Source organism: Pseudopodoces humilis, chromosome 23, assembly GCF_049639895.1.
Source record: "Pseudopodoces humilis isolate 2021_Gansu_Grassland_sample_001 chromosome 23, ASM4963989v1, whole genome shotgun sequence".
Taxonomy (NCBI): domain Eukaryota; kingdom Metazoa; phylum Chordata; class Aves; order Passeriformes; family Paridae; genus Pseudopodoces; species Pseudopodoces humilis.
In genome coordinates, this window is record NC_142222.1 from 1,509,008 (window position 1) to 1,529,417 (window position 20,410).

The following is a 20,410-nucleotide window of genomic DNA, read 5'->3' on the forward strand; positions in this document are numbered from 1 at the left end:
ACGCCGGGCTGGGACTTGGCAGTTGGGGAGTGGGAGAGCAGGGGAGGCTGGCAGATATTGAATCATTTGACATAAATCTGTTCATTATCAATTCTCCAGCACGATTGCTGAAATGTTGATTAGCCCTGTGGTTTATTAAAGTGTCACTCAGAGTTGGGCTGTTCCAGCAAAGGGGCAGGGGGAGAGAGGGTGGCCCTTATCCTGCCCCAGAGCACATTCCCACATTCCCACATTCCCACATTCCCACATTCCCACATTCCCACATTCCCACATTCCCACATTCCCACATTCCCACATTCCCACATTCCCACATTCCCACATTCCCACATTCCCACATTCCCACATTCCCACATTCCCACATTCCCACATTCCCACATGGAAAAGGTGTGCAGGGACAACAGGGAGCACCCAGAAATGTAGGAACGGTGCAGCCTGCAAGCCTTGTTTAAAATACAGAGATTCAGTTTTATTTATTTATTACAATTAGATTAAAACATGTTGGAGTGGAGTGAAAATAAGCCTCATCATACAGATTCTGTATCAGAGGTGCAGGGAAATGGGTGCAAAAATGAGGTGGAATATGAGTGAAAGGAATGGCAGAATGGCTCCAGGTACAAGACTGGCTATTGCATTTCCACGTTTCTTGTAGGAAAAAGGCAGCATCCAGTCATCACCTGATGCGTGTTGTGATGGTGGGAATGTCCTCCTTGCTGATCCTGTGTGCTGGAATGTGCCTCTAATTTTATTTATTTCATTTATTTAATTTCCTGGAGCAGTCAGTCTGTGCTGCTGTGGCTTGGTTCACCCCTTACTTGGCTAAAGAGCATCCAAAATTGTCTTTAAATTCCAGGTAACGAGTGAACGCTCAAGTGTTCATTGCTCAGCTCCACCTCAGCACAGCAGTTCCTCTCTGAAAATAAACTCTCTGGGGTGCAGGACTAAAACTGACCCCCACTCCAGTTTTTCAGGAAAATATGGGAGAAACACTGCTTTTTTGATTCCATCCCTCATGGGGTGTTGGATAAACACAGGCTGTAACTTTGTTTTGTGAGTGATGCTGGTTTCAGCAGCTGCTTCCAGGTGCTGCTGCATTTAAATTGGTGTTAATTCACAATCACAAGGCTTCAGGAGCAAGTCCTGTGTTCCCTCTGCTCCTCCATGCACTTGGCACCTGGGATATCCTCCCAGGAGGACTGGGAGCAGGAATTTTTTGGAATTATGTCCCTGCCACACTTCACCTATTTGGAAATGAGACCTCAGGGGCAAAGAGTGGGAAGGGCCAGGGTGGGAATCACAGGGATTCTGTACAAGGATATTTGCAGCCTGTGCCACGAGCATGTGTGACCTTCACTGGCTGTTCATGCTGCACTTTCTGACATAAATCCTGCTGAATATTTAGTGAAGCAATTACAGCCCGTCTCATTTAAAGAAACAAGAGACAATCCAAAAATGCCTGGCTCTCCAGGGACGTGAGTGGCTCCCTGTGACCTTCCCTCTCCCCTCTGGGGCAGCTCCCTCCCTGGGGGAGGCCTGGGCAGCCTGGACACCTTTGGCATTTTTGCTGCCTTTGCTGGATTTCATGGAATGCCAGGATGGTTGGGATTAGAAGGAACCCTAAAACTCCACCAGGGTTCCAGGCTGCTCCAAGCCCCATCCAGCCTGGCCTTGGGCACTTCCAGGGGTCCAGGGGCAGCCACAGCTTCTCTGGGCACCCTGTGCCAGGGCCTGCCCACCCTCACAGGAGAGAATAAAATGTGTCTGGCAAGTGTTTTGCTCAAGGCAGAAGAGGAGGAGTTGAGATTCAGGTGGGAGCTGTTGTTGCAGGTGTGGAAATGAGGTGGGACCCCAAAGCTGCTGATTCCCAGAGCATCCTTTCCACTTGGCTAGGGCACTTTTGCTCTTTAAAAAAAGATAAAAGGATGTAGAACCAGGAGGTGTTGGGGTGTTCCCTGCCAGGGGTGGCTCTGGAGGTGTTTGGAACAGAACTGAGATGTTTCCCAGCCCCTTCCCACCCTGCCAGGATCTCTCTGGAGCCACAGAGACGTGGAGGCTGTGGAGGAAGCTGCCATCCAAGAGAGAGGGGACATTTTATGGCACTTCAGGAGCCTGTCCCGTGCTCCCTGCCGGCGTGGGAAGGTCTCACACGCTCCTGGTGCTGCCCCACGTGCGTGCCAGGCGCTCTCCTCATGCACTGGGGCTGTCTCAGAGCGCTGCTCCTTTTGTTTCCCTATTGATTAGCAGCCAATCCATACCTAGAGGTCTATAATGTTCCTATGATTTAAACTTTAACAGTTTCATTAACTGTCAAGTACCTCTAGAGCAAAGGAATCCCATATTTTAACTCCCCTCTCCTTGCCAGGGTAAGATTTGTGGAAGGAGACTTCTTTTCTTCTGTGGGTTTTTTTTATTTTTTATTTTTTATTTTTTTCCATAATAAATAAATAAATAAAGCCCAGGCTTTCTAAAAAACCCTGAGGCCTCAAGATCTGACTAGGAAAGAAAGAAAACCATTCCAAGATATTTAATTGTACAGGGGGCTTACGGGATTGATCGAGAGCTTAGCTTTTTACAATAGTCCAGTGAATAAGAAATGCTCCTGACAAACGATCGATGATGGGATAATCACTCTTTATCCCCCCTCCTCATTGTTACCTTCTTTCTTCCAGGAGAACAGGGTTCAGAAGTCAAAAATCTTTATAGACGCTGCTTTTAAATTAAGCAGAAAATAGACATTGACATATTTGTTAATCTCACCTAAATCATTACCAGGCCTGGCTGGGTGGACTCGGTGGCAGGGGCCGGAATTCACCAGCGGGGCTGCCTTAAGTGCTTGTGTTGCCATTAAAACCAGGGAGCCTGGGAGTTCAACGTGGATAAATATAGATAATTTTTTATTCTGAAGGTTATAAGGGGAGCTTCTCTTAATTAAAACCTTCTTACTTGCATCTGAAGGGTTAGGTAACATTTATATTGGTAGGCACAGAAAAAGATATTCCTTCCCTGGGAAGGATCTTTGTGTGGAGAGCCTGTGCCTTGGAAAAATACAAAAACAGGGTGTGTGAGCAGGCACTGGAGTGCTCAGGCCACTGGGGAGCTCTTCCCTTTGGACCAGCAGCCTTGGATTATGGTGTCTGTGGGAATGAGCCATGGAAAGAGCTGCAGGTGCAGCGGGATGCTGCCCCCAGGATGCTGTCTCAGCTTCCAGCTCTGGTTTACAGGCTTCCCAAGAACAAATTAAGGTCTGATCTTCATGCTCAGGAGCCTGTGCTGGGATTTCCTTGCATGAATTTGTCTGACCACCCTCTGTGAGCCTGTTTGGGCCCAGTGACAGTGAATTTGGATATACTTGGATTCTGCACGGGGTGAAATTGCTCCCTCTTGGGGTTTCTGTGAAGTTTCTACCCAGTGGTTTAAGGTGGGGTTCCTGTTGTGGCTTGGGGTTCCTGCTGTGATTGTAGAGCCCCTGAGCTGGCTCTGGCAGGCAGCAGCCCAGAGGAGAACCTGCAGTGGTGAAGGTGCTGTGCCCTGCTCTGTGTGTCAGGCGTGCTGGGACATTATTCTCTTTTAGGAGTGAGTCCCGTAAATGTCACTTAATTGATGGCTTAGATCGTTGGCATTTAAATGGAACAGAGTTTCCATGGTGAAAACACCCTCAGAGCTCCTGCCTGAGTCTCTGTGGCACAAAATCCAGGCTGGAACACAAGAGATTTGCCGGGCACTGCTGGGATCTGATGCTCTGGGGTTTGTCCTTTGGCTTTCCCAAGGCCTGGAGCTGCAGCCAGAGCTGAGCCTGGCTCTGAGATCTGTGTGGTTTCAGGTACCCCTGAGCTGTGTGTGGTTTCAGGCACTGTGAGGTTCCCCAGCTCTGATCCCTGTGTGGTTTCAGGCACTCTGTGGATCCCCAGCTCTGATCCCTGTGTGGTTTCAGGCACTCTGTGGATCCCCAGCTCTGATCCCTGTGTGGTTTCAGGCACTGTGAGATTCCCCAGCTCTGATCTCTGTGTGGTTTCAGGCACTCTGATCCCTGTGTGGTTTCAGGCACCCTGAGCTGTGTGTGGTTTCAGGCACTGTGAGGATCCCCAGCTCTGATCCCTGTGTGGTTTCAGGCACTGTGAGGATCCCCAGCTCTGATCCCTGTGTGGTTTCAGGCACTCTGATCCCTGTGTGGTTTCAGGCACTGTGAGGTTCCCCAGCTCTGATCCCTGTGTGGTTTCAGGCACTCTGATCCCTGTGTGGTTTCAGGCACTGTGAGGTTCCCCAGCTCTGATCCCTGTGTGGTTTCAGGCACTGTGAGGTTCCCCAGCTCTGATCCCTGTGTGGTTTCAGGCACCCCCGAGCTGAGCCCGGCGGACAGGAAGGAGCTGGAGGCGAAGCTGAAGGAGCGGGAGGAGTTCCTGGTCCCCATGTACCAGCAGGTGGCCATGCAGTTCGCTGACCTGCACGACACCCCCGGCAGGATGCAGGAGAAGGGGGCCATAACCGTGAGTGTCCCGGGATGGCCTCGGGGCCAGACCCTTCCCGGTCCTGCGGAGCTCCCGGAGAGCCGGGGCCGTGCCAGGGTGGGAATCCCTCGTGGGATCTTTCCTTTGCCGGGGGACAGAAGGGTTGGGTTTCCCTTTGGGAAGGAGGTGTCTGTTTCTCCGGGTTTCCCTCACTCCTTTCCCCCTCTCGGCCCGGGCAGGACGTCCTGGACTGGAAAACCTCGCGGACCTTCTTCTACTGGCGGCTGCGGCGGCTGCTGCTGGAGGAGGTGGTGAAGAGGAAGATCCACGAGGCCAACCCCGAGCTGACGGACGGGCAGATCCAGGCCATGCTGCGCCGCTGGTTCGTGGAGGTGGAGGGCACGGTGAAGGTGAGTGCGGAGCCCCCAGCCCGGCTTTGTCCCCCCAGGCCCTGGGGCAGCCCTGTCCTGCTGTCCCCGGAGCCACCAGGGCCACCCTGAGCCCCTCCCAGGGCTGCCAGCCCTTCCTTCCCTCGGGAACGGGGACATGGGGATGGACAGCACAGACCCTGGGCACTCCTGCTACAGCTGTGCTCAGCCTGCAGGCTCTGAAGGAAGGGCAAGCTCTGGAGCTGCTCTTGGGTTGGTGTCACCAGCCTCCAATCTCAGTATTTTATTTTATTTTATTTTATTTTTAATTTTATTTTTTATTTTATTTTATTTTTAATTTTTTTATTTTTTTATTTTTTCATTTTTCAATTTAATTTTTTATTTTATTATTCTATTTTATTCTATTTTATTCTATTTTATTCTATTTTACTCTATTTTACTCTATTTTACTCTATTTTATTCTATTCTATTTTATTCTATTTTTATTGCATCTAATTTTATTTATTTTACCTTATTTATTTATTTCATTGTACTTTGTGCTACTTTATTTAATTTTATTTTATTCATTTTATTTTACTTTATGCTACTTTATTTATTTTACTTTATTTTATTCTACTTAACTTTATTTTATTTATTTTACTTTATTTTTTAAAATTCTATTTTATTTCATTGTTTTATTTTTTATTTCTATTTTTTTTTTTATTCTGTTTTTAAAGTCCCCAACACCCAGGGGTTCCAGGGAAGGGGGGGATGTTCTCTGGAGGGCAGCAGCCTTTCCAAGGTAGAGCCTGAGCTCTCCAAAAGCAGGCAGCTCGTTAGCTAATACATTACACCAATCAAGGAGAGTTATCTTAAGCCACAATTAATCTGCTCCCTGGCATATGTTGATAGGGAAGCATCATGCTGTTTCTTAATTAAAAGCAAACGGATTAAAAATGATTAATAAGAGTATTAAATATTCTCCTAAACTAAAAGCTTTGGGATTCTTGGGTAAATGGAGCTTTACACAGGTCTGGGGCTGCATCGCAGCTTCCTGGGCTGGCTTTTCCCCCCTTCCCTGGAACCTTCCTTTGTATGCAGGGAGCGTTGGGGCACAGGCAGGGAGTGGAACCCGGAGAGTTTCAAATCAGAAAAAGGAGAAAAACAATGAAATAAGCAAAATCTTGAAGTGACATCACTGAGCTGAGACAATCAGAGACGTCGTGTGAAAGGAAATAAAATAATTCTGGGCTTTCTGAAACGTGTCAGGGGCTGGGATGGGCTCTGAAACAAAAATTCCTCCCTGGGAGGTGGGGAGGCCCTGGCAGAGGCTCCCAGAGGAGCTGTGGCTGCCCCGGGTCCTGGGAGGCTCCAAGGCCAGGCTGGAATGGACTTGGGGCAGCCTGGGACAGGGGAAGGTGTCCCCTCTGCACTCCCTGACAGCAGGGGACAGCCAGGGAAGAGCAGGGGACAGCCAGGGACAGCCAGGGGAGAGCAGGGGACAGCCAGGGACAGCCAGGGGAGAGCAGGGGACAGCCAGGGACAGCCAGGGGACAGCCAGGAGACAGCCAGGGACAGCCAGGGGAGAGCAGGGGACAGCCAGGGGTGTGAGGCTCTGCTCCCAGGGACAGCAGGAGAGGGAGCGGCTTCAGAGCCAGGCAAGGCTTAGGCTGGATATTGGGAAAATTCCTCCATGGAAAGGGAAACTCCTCCATGGAAAGAGAAACTCCTCCATGGAAAGGGAAGCTCCTCCATGGAAAGGGAAACTCCTCCATGGAAAGAGAAACTCCTCCATGGAAAGGGAAACTCCTCCATGGAAAGAGAAACTCCTCCATGGAAAGGGAAGCTCCTCCATGGAAAGAGAAACTCCTCCATGGAAAGGGCTGCCCAGCCCTGGCACAGCTGCCCAGGGCGGTGCTGAGTCCCCATCCCTGGCAGGATTTAAAAGCTGTGTGGATGTGGCACTTGGGGACATGGTCAGTGCTGGCCTTGGCAGTGCTGGGGGAACGTTTGGACTCGCTGATCCCAGAGGTTTTTCCAGCGGCTCCCTGGTTCTGTGTCCCGGGGCTGGGGCAGGGACTGGCTGCAGCAGGGGGTGCCAGGGAGGTGCCACCGCGGAGTCACCGCCCCCAGCTCATTGTCATTCTGCCTTTGACTTGGTTAGTGATAACAGAGAAGGATAGTGCACCTTTAAATGAGGAGCTTTGTGTTTAATTACCCAAATAAAATGACATAAATATGAATGAGTGCTAATGGCAGTACTTGCTTTTCCGGAAACCATTAACAAAACGATTCTTAAATGATTTGTAAAGAAAATGAGAGGAGAGGAGAGAAGGCTGTTAGGGGCTCACCCACTCCTGAGTTATTACACAGCCAACTATCTAGCAAATATCAGGTGAAATGATCTTGTGAAAGGCAAAAAGGGGGTTGTGGCTCAGGGTTCCAGGAGCTGCCCGAGGAGCTGCTTGGGTCAGGGGTCCCAGGGTTGCTGGGGACACCAGCACAGGGACAGGCTGCAGGTGATGGGCACCCATGGGTGATTTAGCTCTGGGAGAATCCCTGGAGCAGCTGCATCTCAGGTCAGCCGTGTTCCACCAGGATCTGGGGAGCTGATAACCAGGGAAACTGGGGTTTATCTGGGACAGCTCCTGGCATTGCTTCAACTCATTCTCTGCTGCGCTGACCAAGCACCTCCTTGGTCCCCTTCCATCGCATTTATGGCAGGATGCAAAAGAAAGGAATAATCTTTGACCTTGTGCTGCCTGTTAGGTGTGTTTGTGGGGATCCCCAGATGTGTCACCCCAGCTGCCAGTCCAGGAGCTGTGGGGTGAATGTGGGATTTTTGGCAGGCCTACCTGTGGGACAGCAACAAGGACCTGGTGGAGTGGCTGGAGAAGCAGCTGACGGAGGAGGAGGGCGTTCGCTCGGTGGTGGAGGAGAACATCAAATACATCTCCAGGGATTACGTGCTCAAGCAGATCCGGAGGTGGGTGCAGGGAGGGGCCGTGGGTGGGACCAGGGACGGCTCCAGGGCTCCTGCCCCTCGCAGGCCACCCGGGGCCGTGTCCCCTCCCAGCCCCACATTCCAGCCCCCTGGAATTCCTGCTGGCAGCTCCGGAGCTGCCTCACTCCGCTGTGTCCTCTTTGCAGCCTGGTCCAGGCCAATCCCGAGGTTGCCATGGATTCCATCGTGCACATGACCCAGCACATCTCCCCCACCCAGCGAGCCGAGGTGGTGCGGATCCTCTCCACAATGGACTCGCCTTCCTCCACGTAAGAGCCTCCAGGCCAGGCTTCCCCTGCCCGGCACCGCCAGGAGGGACCCGGAGCTGGGAACTGCCCTTTGTCTGCTCGGCGCCACGGGGAGCCTCAGGGAACGCTGCTGCAGTGACAGTTTTATTTTTTCAGATCAGGCTGACCAGAGGAAGCGTGTCCTTTGGCCAGGGACACGAGGCAAATGTATAAACACAAGCGCCTGCGGAACTGAGCCCCCGCTGTCCTCCTGTACCTTATTTATTGACCAGAGCGGGGCTGGGTGCTCCGGTACCGCGAGGCCTTGGCGTGGCAGGGCCCTGCAGGGACATCCCTGACCTTCCAGGGACACCCCTGGCCCTGCAGGGACACCCTGCCCTCCTCTCCTCTCCTCCCCCGTGCCCGGCAGCAGCAGCAGCTCTGTGCTGACAAGTGCCAATGTCTCCCTGTCCCCTCTCCGGGGACCCCCACAGCCCCTGGCTCTGTCAGTGGTGATTTGTGTGTCACCCTCTGTCAGTGGTGATTTGTGTGTCACCCTCTGTCAGTGGTGATTTGATTTGTGTGTCCCACGTCTGTCTTGTCTCGTAGGTGGAGTAAAACCAGCCTTTGGCTGCTGTGGCCAGGGCTGGCCCCGTGCCCCCAGGAGGCTCCCAGGCTCCCCCGGGCTCTGAAGGCTTTTGGAGGGCAGGATTTTGGGGGCTGAGCCCCCCTGGCTTTGCCTTTGTGCCCAATTCCTTTAGAACAGGCTGTGAATTGTGTGAAAAGCCCTTCTGAGAGGAGGTACAAGAGACCAAAGTGCAGCTGCTCAGCGTTTCTGCTCTCCCTTCCCGGTGTTTTCAGGGAGAGCGGACGGGGCAGCCCCGCTGTGTATCCCTGCTGTAAGTGCTCATCCCCTTCCTGCAGGCAGCAGGAGCCAGATCCAGGCAGCTGAGGTGAGGGGGGAGAAAGGACAGAGCCAAATCCCCCAGTGGGCTTGGAACTGCAGAAGGAAATCTCTGAGGATCTGAGGAGAGCTTTTCTCCAGCATCCTGCCCTGCCCCAGAGCTGCCTGTGCATGGCTGGGGAGGGGCCACTCTTACCTGGGAATGGGAAAAAATGTTGGGTTTGGTATCTCATTCCAATGGTCAGGATTAATTGGGTGTCAGGCAAGTGCAGGAAGGGTTGACAGCTGCCCAGATCCACAACTTCTTTGTACGTGTTTTTTATGTAACAAAAGCTCAGAGAAGCTGCAGTGCTGGAGGGAAGCACAGCCCACCCCTCACACACAGCTCCTGCTACGGAGCTGGGTCTGGCCAGTCCCGGGCTCACCAATGATGGTCCTGGAAGAATTTCAGATTTTACAGCCCCTCCTTTGGTACAGCAGGAAGGGCTGGATGTCAGAAGTGTGGTCAATCAGAAGGGCTGTTTTTATGAGAGAATGAATCAATGATGCTGCCAGTGCCTCTCACCTCTCCTTGTTTCCTCCCGAAGTGCAATGCAGCCCTTCTGCCTGTGGTGCCAGTGACTGGAGGTGCCAGCCCGGGGTCGCTGCCCCCCTGCCCGTGGCCAGCAGAGCTCGGCCACCTGCAGGTCTTGCTTTTTCTTAATAGTTAAGAACCCTAATTTGATTTAAGAGATTTTTTTTTTTTCCCCACTAGAGCCCCCTGAACAAGCCCCAAAGATGCTTTTGCTTACGCCAGGGTGGGCTGCAGCAGGACACACAGACAGAGAATGTGTCAGCCAGGCAGGACCGGACCTGTGGGCTCCTCCCCTGCCTCCAGGGCTCCCCCGTGGTGTCACCAGAGTCCCTTTGCAGGACATGTGCAGGTGCAGTGGGCCGTGTCCCTGTGCCCACAGCCCCGTGCAGAGCAGCTCCCCCATTGCAGTGCTCCAGCACCGCCCCAGGCCCCGCTTCACCTGGGGCTAAAACAGCTCCAGAAAAACCTGTGGGGTGACATCGGGGTCTGGCCCTGGCCTGGGGGGTCTGGAGCTGCTGGGGCCCTGTGGCAGCAGCGCCTGTGATGGCCCCAGGTGTGTGGGGGGGTGGGGGAAGCCCCCTGGGTACGAATGGTTCTCGCTGGTGCTGAAGTATTCACTTACCTCAATTTCTTTTAATAAAAAGAATGAATTACAGCTCTGTTGCTGCGAGTGGAATCTGTCACCCCTGTGCTGGGGGAGCTGAGCTTTGCTTGAGGCCAGGACAGGGAGGGTTCTGTGGAACCCCTCCAGGCCAGCTCTGCCCCATCCCAGGTCCCCATTCCCCCAGGGGTCTCCTGATGGTGGCCACTCCCCAGCCCCATCCACCACGATTTATTTTGTCACCTTTAACATCACAGTGAATGGGACAAACAGGAAAAACCCCCAGACCTCAGTGACTGCTGCTGAGGTGGGAGAACTTCGGGACCCTCTTCCCAGGGCAGTTTTACGGGCAGGGATGGTTGGACTGGATGATAGGAGACTTTTTCCAGCCTCACTTTGTGCCCTGGTCAGTAGGAGCCTGCAGGGAAGGAACTTTGGCTAAAGGATGTCCCTGGGAGCAGATCCACAACCACCCTTTGGAGGTCTCCACGTGAAAGGTGAGATTTAAATTTACCCACATGAGCCACCACAGCTCCTGCGCTTGATTCTTCATGTTTCTCAAACCAGAATCCTGACAGTTAAAATCTGGGGGGTGGTGAGGGGGCAGACCCTACTGAACTCCAGCATCACGTTTAAAACTCTTTAGCCTAAAATATCTCCATATTAAAATGCCAAGAAAAGACGTACCAAAGCTGTAAGCTCTCCAAAGCCCAAGATCAAAGTGCCATCATCTTTTAATGTAAACCTTTTGTTGCATCAACAGTCTTAAGAAGGATGAGAGACATCAAAATAAAAACTGAGACAAACTGGGGCTTTGTAGCTGTTTTTTGTTTTAGTCTCTTCTCTCAATTTGGGCCATGAAATAGGTCAGCTCCATTACTGATCAGCCTTCCCACAAATATTTAAAACAAATTGAATTGCACACCCAATACCCATCACAATTACGCCAGGCACAATAACTAAATTAGCAATTCAACAAAATAATTGGAAATGCGATTCTCTCCATTCCAGAGCCTCCCCCGGGGGTTTGGCCGATCTATGGGGGGAAAACTCTGCTTTACTAATTCTGCAGCTAATTAGAGACACACTTGTAAATGAAGTTGTTTGTCTGAAAGTTGAAATTCTTCGCTGTGGCGGGGCTGGGGGGAGAGGATTAACACAACCCTCTGTCCCTCCCTCTGCACACCCCAGTCCCCAAAACACCTCCGAGTGTTTTGCCAAGGTGTAATGCCCATTTGTGGAGGTACTAATTAGCAGCTGTATCATGAATTAATAAAGAATTAATATTCTGGTTGGGGGGGGAGGGAGGGAAGATCTCACTTGCTGTTAATTGGCAGCATTAGGAAAAGTTGGTGGAAATCACCCCTGGGTCTTTGTGTGTCCAGGGACACTCGGGGAGCTGTGCCCGTGCTGGACCCTGGGGACACTGCTGAGGCACAGCCCCCTGTCCCTGCTGTCCCCAGGCTCTGTCAGGTGCCACCACCACGCTCGGGGGATGCCAGGGGCTGCACTTTCCCTGCAGCACCTCCACATCCAGCCACGGCCCCTTTTCCTTGGCCTTTCCAGCAAGGTCGGAGCTGCAGCGGGGCCGCATCCCCCGGGCCAGGCTGTCCCCGTGTCCCCATGTCCCAGGCTGTCCCCATGTCCCCTGGCCAGGCTGTCCCCGTGTCCCCATGTCCCAGGCTGTCCCAGTGTCCCAGGCTGTCCCCATGTCCCCAGGCCAGGCTGTCCCCGTGTCCCCAGCCCAGGCTGTCCCCGTGTCCCCAGCCCAGGCTGTCCCCGTGTCCCCAGCCCAGGTGCTGGCAGGGATGGGGATGGAGAACCGGCTGCTTCCACACTGATAAGTGAATTCCAAAGCCGTGCTTAGCGCGGCTCGGGCTCTTATCTCCTCCAACAATGCTGGCGAGAAGTTATCGCATTTAAAGTGGTTGGAATTACCCTTTTAACATTACAGCCAGAAAGAGAACAGCAAAAAGCACCGAGAGCCCCGGAGCTGCGGCTGCAGAGGACATGGGAGAGGCAGGGGAGGCTGGCACAGCTGGGGCAGGGCTGGGATGGGCTCTGGGGGACACTGACATCCCCCACGGGCACCAGTGGCTCCTGAAATCCTGCTGCTTTTCTGCCTGGCCAGAGCTGGGGAGGGAGGAGAGGGAAGGGAAATCGATGTCCTTCCCTGGGAGCTGCAGCTCCTCTGCGAGGGAGCAGAGATTTATTCACCCCTGAAAGCTCTGCTCCACCCAAAGTCAATCCTCACCTGGCACTTGGCCTTCTGAAGGAAACCTGATGTGTTCCCACAGGGCAGGAGGGACCCTGGGGCCATTCCTGCACGGATCACACCGGGACAAACAGCTCACAAACCTCTTTAATTGGGGTGCCCAAAGCCCAGCCAGGCACAAGCTGTGGCAATCAGTGACGCCAGAGAAATGCCAGGTCTGACTGATCAGGGCAGCTCCCAAATTCCCTTCATGGGGATTTACTGCAAAGCCCCCACACCCCTCACCTCTGTCCCGGGCTGGGACCCTGCCCATGCTGGAGAAGTCCCCGAGAGCTTCCCACAGCAGCAACATCCCGGCACATCCCGTGTCAGGAGCAGCAAACGTCCCTGTGTGTGCTCAACAACCAGAATGGGAACTGGGAGCCTGCACAGGAGCACCTTTCCTCTGTTTTAAGGCCATGTTAATTATGGAAATGACATTTAAATCCTCTTGACTGGTGAAAAATGAAGTCACACACTCCCAATATGCAGCCAAGCACCAGAACAGGGCACTGAACCCCCACAGCCCCCAAATCTCCAAGGTTTTAACAAAACCAGGAGGGGATGGATTGTGTCCCTCCCCCACACTGTGCCCAGGATGCAAAATTAAGGTCAGGAGTTGAAAGGGAATAGTTAAAAATGGATTGTCTTTGGGAGGAAGCACTCCAGGCTGGACAGGGGGTGTTCAGCCAGGCTCACTCCTTTCTCTCACTTCACGGGGTTTGATGCTCCTTCAGGGAGGATTTTAGGGACAAAGCAGAGGCTGCAGAGAGCTGGCTCTGCTCCTGGGCAGCCTGAGGGAGCAGCTGAGGGCAGAACCAGCTGGGAGAACACCAGCAGCTCAACCCCAGATCCTAATTCTGCTCCAGCTCTTCTCCGTTCCGGACTTTTCCAAACAGCGACCGATAAAGCTCCGTCCTGGGAAAAGAAAAGGTGGAGAGGGAAAAGTTACTTTTCAAGGTCAGAATGGAAGCAAAAGGCTGCCACAAAACCTCCACTCCTTCCATAGGAAAGGCCTCATGTAATTAAAAATGCATTTGAGAATCTTTATTAATAAATACAGGCGGGGGAGGGGGGGGAACTCGTGTGAGCCCAATCCCAGGCAGGACAGAAATACGGAAATATTCCAGTGTGGCTGGATATTGCATCTCCAGAGAATGAGGGTTTCTATAAGTTTGCCCTTTACAGACAGGCTCTTCAAGTAAGAAAACAAGATTGAATATTTTAATAGGATGTACGGGGCTGTGAGGAGGATTCAATCACACAGCCAACGTGGGGCTGTAATTTAGTTTTCATACATTTTCTTGGACAGTACTTGAAAAACAATGAAAATGACCCAGCAACAAGATTCCAATTAATATCCCATGTGCAGCAATTCTGATAACAGGAGCAAATTTCCCTTTAAAAAAAAAAAAAAGAAAAGTGGGCTGGTGTTATTTATCTTTAATTTTAGAACCAGAGAACGTGAGCTGGGGGAAAGGAGGGATTCTTATAAACCAGGCATGGAGGGAAAAGCAGGGCAAGAGCTGGATTTTCTCTGCCTGCAGCTCCTAAAGCCTGTGGTGGGTGCACAGATGGGGTTTTCCCTTCCAAGCACAGCAATATTTGGGTTTGGGCCCCATCCCTGCTTGCAGACACCTCCATGGGAGGTTCCCTGTCAGCTTGCAAAGGAGGAATTCCATGTCCAGCAGAGAAGGCAGAACTTCCCCAGGAAGTGAAGGAATGAAGTCTCAGTGCCAGCAGTGCAGGATGGATGGACAAAGTTTTGTGCTGCCCTCAGGGAACAGCCTCAAACCCTCCTCAAAAACCACCCTAAAGGAATTTGGGAAATTCCAGAGGGGTCTTGCTCCTCTCTCCAGGCTCTCTAGGTCCTTCCCCTTCCACATTCATTTGTGTTTTCCATCCCCAGGTGCCCATTTTGGGGAACCCCACGGGAATTACTCAAAGAGAGCAAAGCTTCTGTGTCCGCCTCATGAGCAGCTAAACCCCAAAGGTGCTGCTCTGCAGCTGCCTTGGCCTTTCCTGCTGGGGGAGAACCCAGGAGGAGAATTCCTCGGGTTTTTGTCTTCATTTTTGTGGGTTTGATGTTCTCCTGTGGGTGCAGCAGTTCAGGGATCGACGCTGAATTTGCTCCAATCCCACAGATTTGAAATAAACAGCGATTTTTCAAGCAAGCAGGGCCCGGGGAGGTTTCAAGGAAGAATTTGTCTTTGCTGGCAGAGCAATGTTTGCTGACACTGACAGCTGTGACATGGAAACTCCAGGTTTTGGGGTCAGGGGGATTCCCTCATCCTCCCAGGAATGGCACTGGCAAAAGGAATGGGATGAAGCAAAATCCCAGTGGATCTGCCTGGATAATGACACAGCAGGGACAGACACAGATGAAAGAAGGAGAGAAATCAGGTAACCCCAGCACCTCCAAAACAGGGCAAATATTTCACCCTGAAAATAAAATATAAAAGAACCCAACCCTTTCCCCCCTCTCCTCATCAGCCAGGCTCCCTTTCTCTTCCAGCCTCTCCCCTCAGCAGGATTTAACCATGCAGAGAGTAAAACTCATCAATCCTCCAGGTTTAACCTTGTCTGTGTTTCAATTCACCAGGGTAAGTGCAGATTTTAATACTTTCAGCCCCCTTCAGGCAATGCATAATGAACTTGGATTTTGGTTAAAAAAATATCAAATTTCTCTCCTCCACCCAGAGATATTAAGCAGCAGACTTAAGGCAGAGGGTTGAAACACCCAGTGCTACCTGGAGCTGGGGGAAAGGTGACTTTAGCACCAGGAGTGCAGCCTGTGCTGAGGAATAACCTGGCCAGGTAATTAACACAACTTCCACCTCAGCTACAGCCAGAGCAGGTCGATACAGGGGTCTTCCCTGAATTAAAATTTAACTTACCCTTTATTGCAACCCACAAAAGCAAGTAATGAGCACTAACATTTTTATTTCTTTTAAACTGTCATTTAGGCTGTAGAGGGGATAATTACCTATTTCCACTGTAGTAAGGTTTTATCACCCTTAGTGAGGCATTTTCTAATTTAATATTTTTACTGTATTATCATAAAACCTGTTTCTGGAAAAAATGATCAGGAACCACACAGCCATTTGCCATAAAACATGTGTGTGTAAGTACCTTGGCTTAATTATTTATGCATCTCTTCCAGAGACAGGGGATGGCACGTGGCACCTCCCCACCTGGACACTGCTGCTTCCAGGTCAACAATATCAGTTTTAAAAATGAAATAAAAGCAGCTCCAGCCAGTCCAGGTGGTGAGCTGGGGTGCTGAGAGTGGTTCTTCCCCCTCCAAATCCCAGGTGTTGCCACCACAGACATTTTATAAAACGAAAACAGAGAGAAAGGAGTGCCCTGGATGAATATTAATAGCTGCAGCACATTTCATAAATCTCTGTGAAGCATCAAAATACAAATCACAAAACCTCTCAGCAGATCCCCAGGAATCTCCTCTGCCCCCCTGCAGCAGCACCAAACACTCAGAGGGGAAACCAAACATGGGAGGGGGCAGCCAGTGCTGGGCTGCTCTGGGTAATTACAGTCATGCTATTTCCTTTTTTAAAACACAGTTCTTTAAATCTGTAGAAGAACAATATCAAGGGGAACAATTCAGTTTCTAGGGGGTGTTTTTTTTTATTAAAATAGCAATAGTGCTCCAGTCACTGCTGTGCTCTTTAGTGAAAATACCCTCCAACCAACTTCTCTGCCTTTTCCCAAGTACCTTCTACTTCTTCTCTTCTTCTACCCCCAAAAAAAGACAATTTAGAATATGCCACAAGCAGTACTGAAATGAGTACATCCCCCATTCCTACTGCCATGCTCTGCTGGGAACTATGAATTTTTAATTCACAAAAACTGGAAAAGATGGAACATAAACACCCGTGGAAAACACACAGCTCCTGATGGAATCTGAAGTTTCCTTGGAAAACTTTCTGTGTGCCAGACTGGCTCAGCTGGTCAGAGCAGGTAACACCAGGTTTGGGGGTTCAACCCATGGGTGGATCATGCACTGAAGAACTGGATTTGATGACCCATGTGGGTCCCTTCCAACTCAGAATACTCTGTGAAATGTTTTGTCCAGTGGTGTGAAATTCAGATTAAAGTGCCCAGCAAGCAGGAGGAGACAAAACAAAGCTGAAGCCTTAAATTTCTCAATAAAAATGAATATTTCTCTTACAAAATGAAATGAAAGGAACAGGAATTCCAGGTGAGCTTGGTGTGCTCAGTGCCCAGGGGATTTTACCCACTCCAAATCCCAGGTATTGCTGCTCCACACCAGGAAGGCAAAACAGGCTGAAACCATTTATTCCCAGTTTCTACCCAAAGGTTGAACCAGCCCCAATTCCCAGCCAAATCCTAAAGCCAAGAGAGCTCTGCTGTGCATTCCCACAGTTCCCAGCACACATTCCCTGCTCCAGCATTCCCAGATGGGATCACTGGATGGGGTTAAAGGGGCTGTGGGGCTGCTGCAGCCCCAGGAGGTGGCACTCACCCTCTTCCCAAAATTCCGGCCAGAAATCCCAGGAGGCTCACAAAGGGCTCCTGCAATCCCCTCCCTCCCAGGCAGGTCGGGATCGGGTCCTTTGTGCCTCTGCAGATGCTTTTAGCTTTAAATTACGGGAGGTGACATGTGACCTCTGGCTCATCCCCTGGGGGCAGCCACGGGGTTTATAAATATTTCACAAAGCTGGTTCTGGCCCTAAACAAAGGCACATCTGGAGGGGCTGGATGTGGGGATGGGGTGAGGAGAGGGGACAGCAGAGGGATGGAGCTCAAGGCACTGTCCCCAGCCATACCCAGCCCTGGGCTCCAGCCCTGCACCAATTGCAACATTCCAGCAGCACTCGGCCTCCTGCCCTGAGCTCACAGACATGGAGCACTGCTGGAACCTCTCTCACCCTGGTTTTGGTCCCAACCCCATTTCCACAGGAGCTTTTGCAGCACAAAGCACAGAAGATGCAGAGAACCAGCAAACACAGGGAGGGGCAGACACCTCCAGGCTGCTCCACTGGCTCGTGCTCCAGCAGCTCCAAATTCCCCAGGAAATCCATCAAGTGTCGCTTTCCCAGGCTGGTTTGGGATGGGTATTTGAGCAGGGCAGGCTCTGGGATGCTGCTGGGAAGTGCCCTGTGCAGAGGGAACCGTTCTTTGTGCTCCTCATATTCCGAGGACGATTTCCCTCTTTCACAGCTTGCCTGTTTTATAACAGATTTGATGCAGGAGAAGACAAATTGTCTCACAAAGGAAAAACGACAAATCATCTCGCAGCCCTTAACAGGTTATTTTTTTTTCCCCTTTTAAGAAAGAAATTTCCATACCAGAGGTGCCTGTCTTCTTGCCAGGGATGTCAAACATCAGCTGTGGGGACAGGATGATTCCAGCCCAGTGCCAGCAGCTGGGTCACACTGCACTGGCAGCTGAAGCCACAGGACCCTGTGCAGCCCTTCCAAAAGCCCTGGATGAGGGACACGGGTGCCACACTGCACCTCCAGGGGCTCACCAAGCCACAGGCTGGGGGGATTTTAAATACAACTAAATCAGGCACAAAGAGAAGAAATCTCAAGGCCAGGCTTAGAGCAGCCTGGGACAGGGGGAAGTGTCCCTCCCAACCAAACCAGTCTAGGATTCTGGGATTCTATGGTACCAAAGCTGTGGTGCCTCAGGATCAATCCAAGCAGGTTTAGTGGCACAGGATGACGTTTCTCCTTTGGTTCTTGAGTGCCCTCCATGCTCCTGCTACTCCCTTTGTTTCCTACAGCAAAGCCAAAGCAGGACATCCTCTCTTCCAGGCTGGGCCTGAACAAACCTGGAGGCATTTTGCTCACACCAGCAGGGTCAGTGGGGTTTGTGCCATGCACAGGAGCTGCTGGCTCAGTTCTTCCAGCTGGAAGGGCTTTGCTTCCTCCCAGGAATTCTGTGGTGGTGAACACCCTGGATTGACAATCGCCGAGCCCAAATTCCTCCATTAATCTGCTCTCATGGTGTTTTAATACCCCAAGTACAAAGTGAGCCAAGTTAAAGGCTGGTATCTCACCAACCTTTTTTTTTTTTCTTTTTTTTTTTTTATTAAACTCTTATGTCATATGAGTAAATTAATCTTTTAATACCAGGATTTCCTGCTACGTACCCCCCTCTGCTTGCGAGACGCTCTGTGACAAAGCAAGTGCACTAAAGGGAGAATGCTGATTGGGAAAATGCACAGGGCCTGGCTGGATCCAAGGGAAAGGCTCTAATCCAAACCTCACTGGCAGCTGGATAATCTGGGTGTTAATTCAGCCTCCCAGCAGGCAGCACTCTGCTCCTGCAGGAGCAGCACTGGGCTGGAGGCTGCTGTGCCACGCAGGACCCCAGGTTCATTTCCTGCACTGGGATGTGGGATTTAAGGAAGTGTTTCCCACCTCACGTTGTGGTGACACTGCATGGCTTGACAGTCCCATCAGAGCCATCTTCTTCCCTCTGATTTGGCTCATGAAGGATGCAAATTTCTCCTCCCTAATGAGGATCCCCTTGCCAAGGCATAAACCAACCTGTATAAAATGGGATCTATTCCCCCACCTTCCCCCAGCTGTAAATCCCCATCTGCAATTCCAGCGTGTCCCTCGTGTCCTGCCTGACTTTCCTGCAGAAGAGGCTCCCTCAGAGCCCTGGGTGCCAGGTTTAATGATGATGTATGGGTGCCCCTGCCCTCGGGGGGTGCGGGGAGGGGTCACTCGTGTGACACCGCCTGCCTGGGTATCAACAGCAAATTATAAACCGTGTCAATCCCAGCTAATGCAAAGCTGTAATCCTCTTTAACAAGAGATCAAATCAGTGCCATGAGTTATGTTCATTCTGTAATCTGATAAGAAATAGAGTGAGCCTCTAATAAAAGAGTAATGAGAGCCCTTAATGATGCTGTTAAAAGGTAGCGCCAGTTAAAATATTGCTGTTGTTCCAGCTGATTAGATCACTGTTGCATATTTGCACAATCTTGTTTTACCTGTCAGAATAACCTGAGTTGTCTTGGGAGATAAAGGTCTTTGGACCAAACATCTGTGTCCTTAGAGGATGTCTCTTCCTGCAAGTTACTGTTCTCCAGAGGTGAAATTAGGGCGTTCATCAGACTTTGCAGTGATGTGACACCAGCCCCTGTTTCACGGTGTCTGCTCCCCTCACTCGGGGCCAATGCAGAGACCTGAGGGTTTGTGTGTCACAGCTGCCACAGGATAAAGCCCAAATGCACACCCAGCTCTGCCAGGAACACAGGCTGGCCTGGGACTTGGATCCACCCCACACCTGCCCTCACCCTGCAGGTCTCCAGGGGCAATCCTGAGCCTCAGCTTGTCCAGAAATAAATACATGGATCTGGCACAGGAGCTCTCTGCAAGTGCACACACGTCTGAGCTGCCAAAAGAGGAGGCCTTCAGGGCAATGACTGCACAGAAGGTCTGGGTTCAACCTCAGCTCCAGCCCAGTCCTGTGTGGGATCTTTAGGAATCCCCTGAGGCTCTTGCCTCAAGGATCTCTGGAGCCAAAAGCCTGTGGAGATTGGGGCTGTCACCTCTCTGTGCCCCATTTCACCTCTCTGTGCCCCATTTCACCTCTCTGTGCCCCATTTCACCTCTCTGTGCCCCATTTCACCTCTCTGTGCCCCATTTCCCAAAGCAAAGACTGGCCTGCTCCCACCCTGCTGCTCAAGGTGCTACTGAAGGATCCATGTCCTGATGATGGCAAAAACCTATTGCAAGGGAAGTCCAAGAAGGGGAAACCACATGAGGCGACCCTCAAAGCCAGGAGAAACCACAACCAACCTTGTCCTGCCCCAGACAGCTCCTCTCTCCTCTGGACAACCCTACACCACACTCCCAGCTTTGCCTTTGGGTTCCTTGTCCCAAGGCAGAGCATTTACACAGCAGTGACCTTGGGCCGATTAGAAAAACCTCGGCCCACGAGGACAATAAATGTGTTAAAGTCTATAAACACAGACCCCAAGGTAACCATAAAAATCACTGCCCAGTGTGTGTTTTAAAATACTACCAGAGAGG

The 20,410-nt window shown here is 51.4% G+C and overlaps 2 protein-coding genes across 6 annotated transcripts in view; one reads left to right on the forward strand and one right to left on the reverse strand.

The window, feature by feature from the left end:
* The window catches only part of ACACA (acetyl-CoA carboxylase alpha), a 100,603-nt gene extending 90,429 nt beyond the window's left edge, over positions 1–10,174 (forward strand). For all 5 annotated transcript variants that reach the window (XM_014254957.2, XM_014254956.2, XM_088066036.1 and 2 more), the window contains 4 exons: positions 4,327–4,481; positions 4,682–4,852; positions 7,660–7,796; positions 7,961–10,174. In XM_014254957.2, the coding sequence (XP_014110432.2) occupies positions 4,327–4,481; positions 4,682–4,852; positions 7,660–7,796; positions 7,961–8,087 (590 nt within the window). In that variant the 3' untranslated portion in view covers positions 8,088–10,174. The remainder of the gene's footprint in view (positions 1–4,326; positions 4,482–4,681; positions 4,853–7,659; positions 7,797–7,960) is intronic.
* Positions 10,175–10,933: 759 nt separating this feature from the next.
* The window catches only part of AATF (apoptosis antagonizing transcription factor), a 39,807-nt gene continuing 30,330 nt past the window's right edge, over positions 10,934–20,410 (reverse strand). The window contains exon 12 of the mRNA XM_005525687.3: positions 10,934–13,292. Within this exon, the coding sequence (XP_005525744.2) occupies positions 13,229–13,292 (64 nt within the window). The 3' untranslated portion in view covers positions 10,934–13,228. The remainder of the gene's footprint in view (positions 13,293–20,410) is intronic.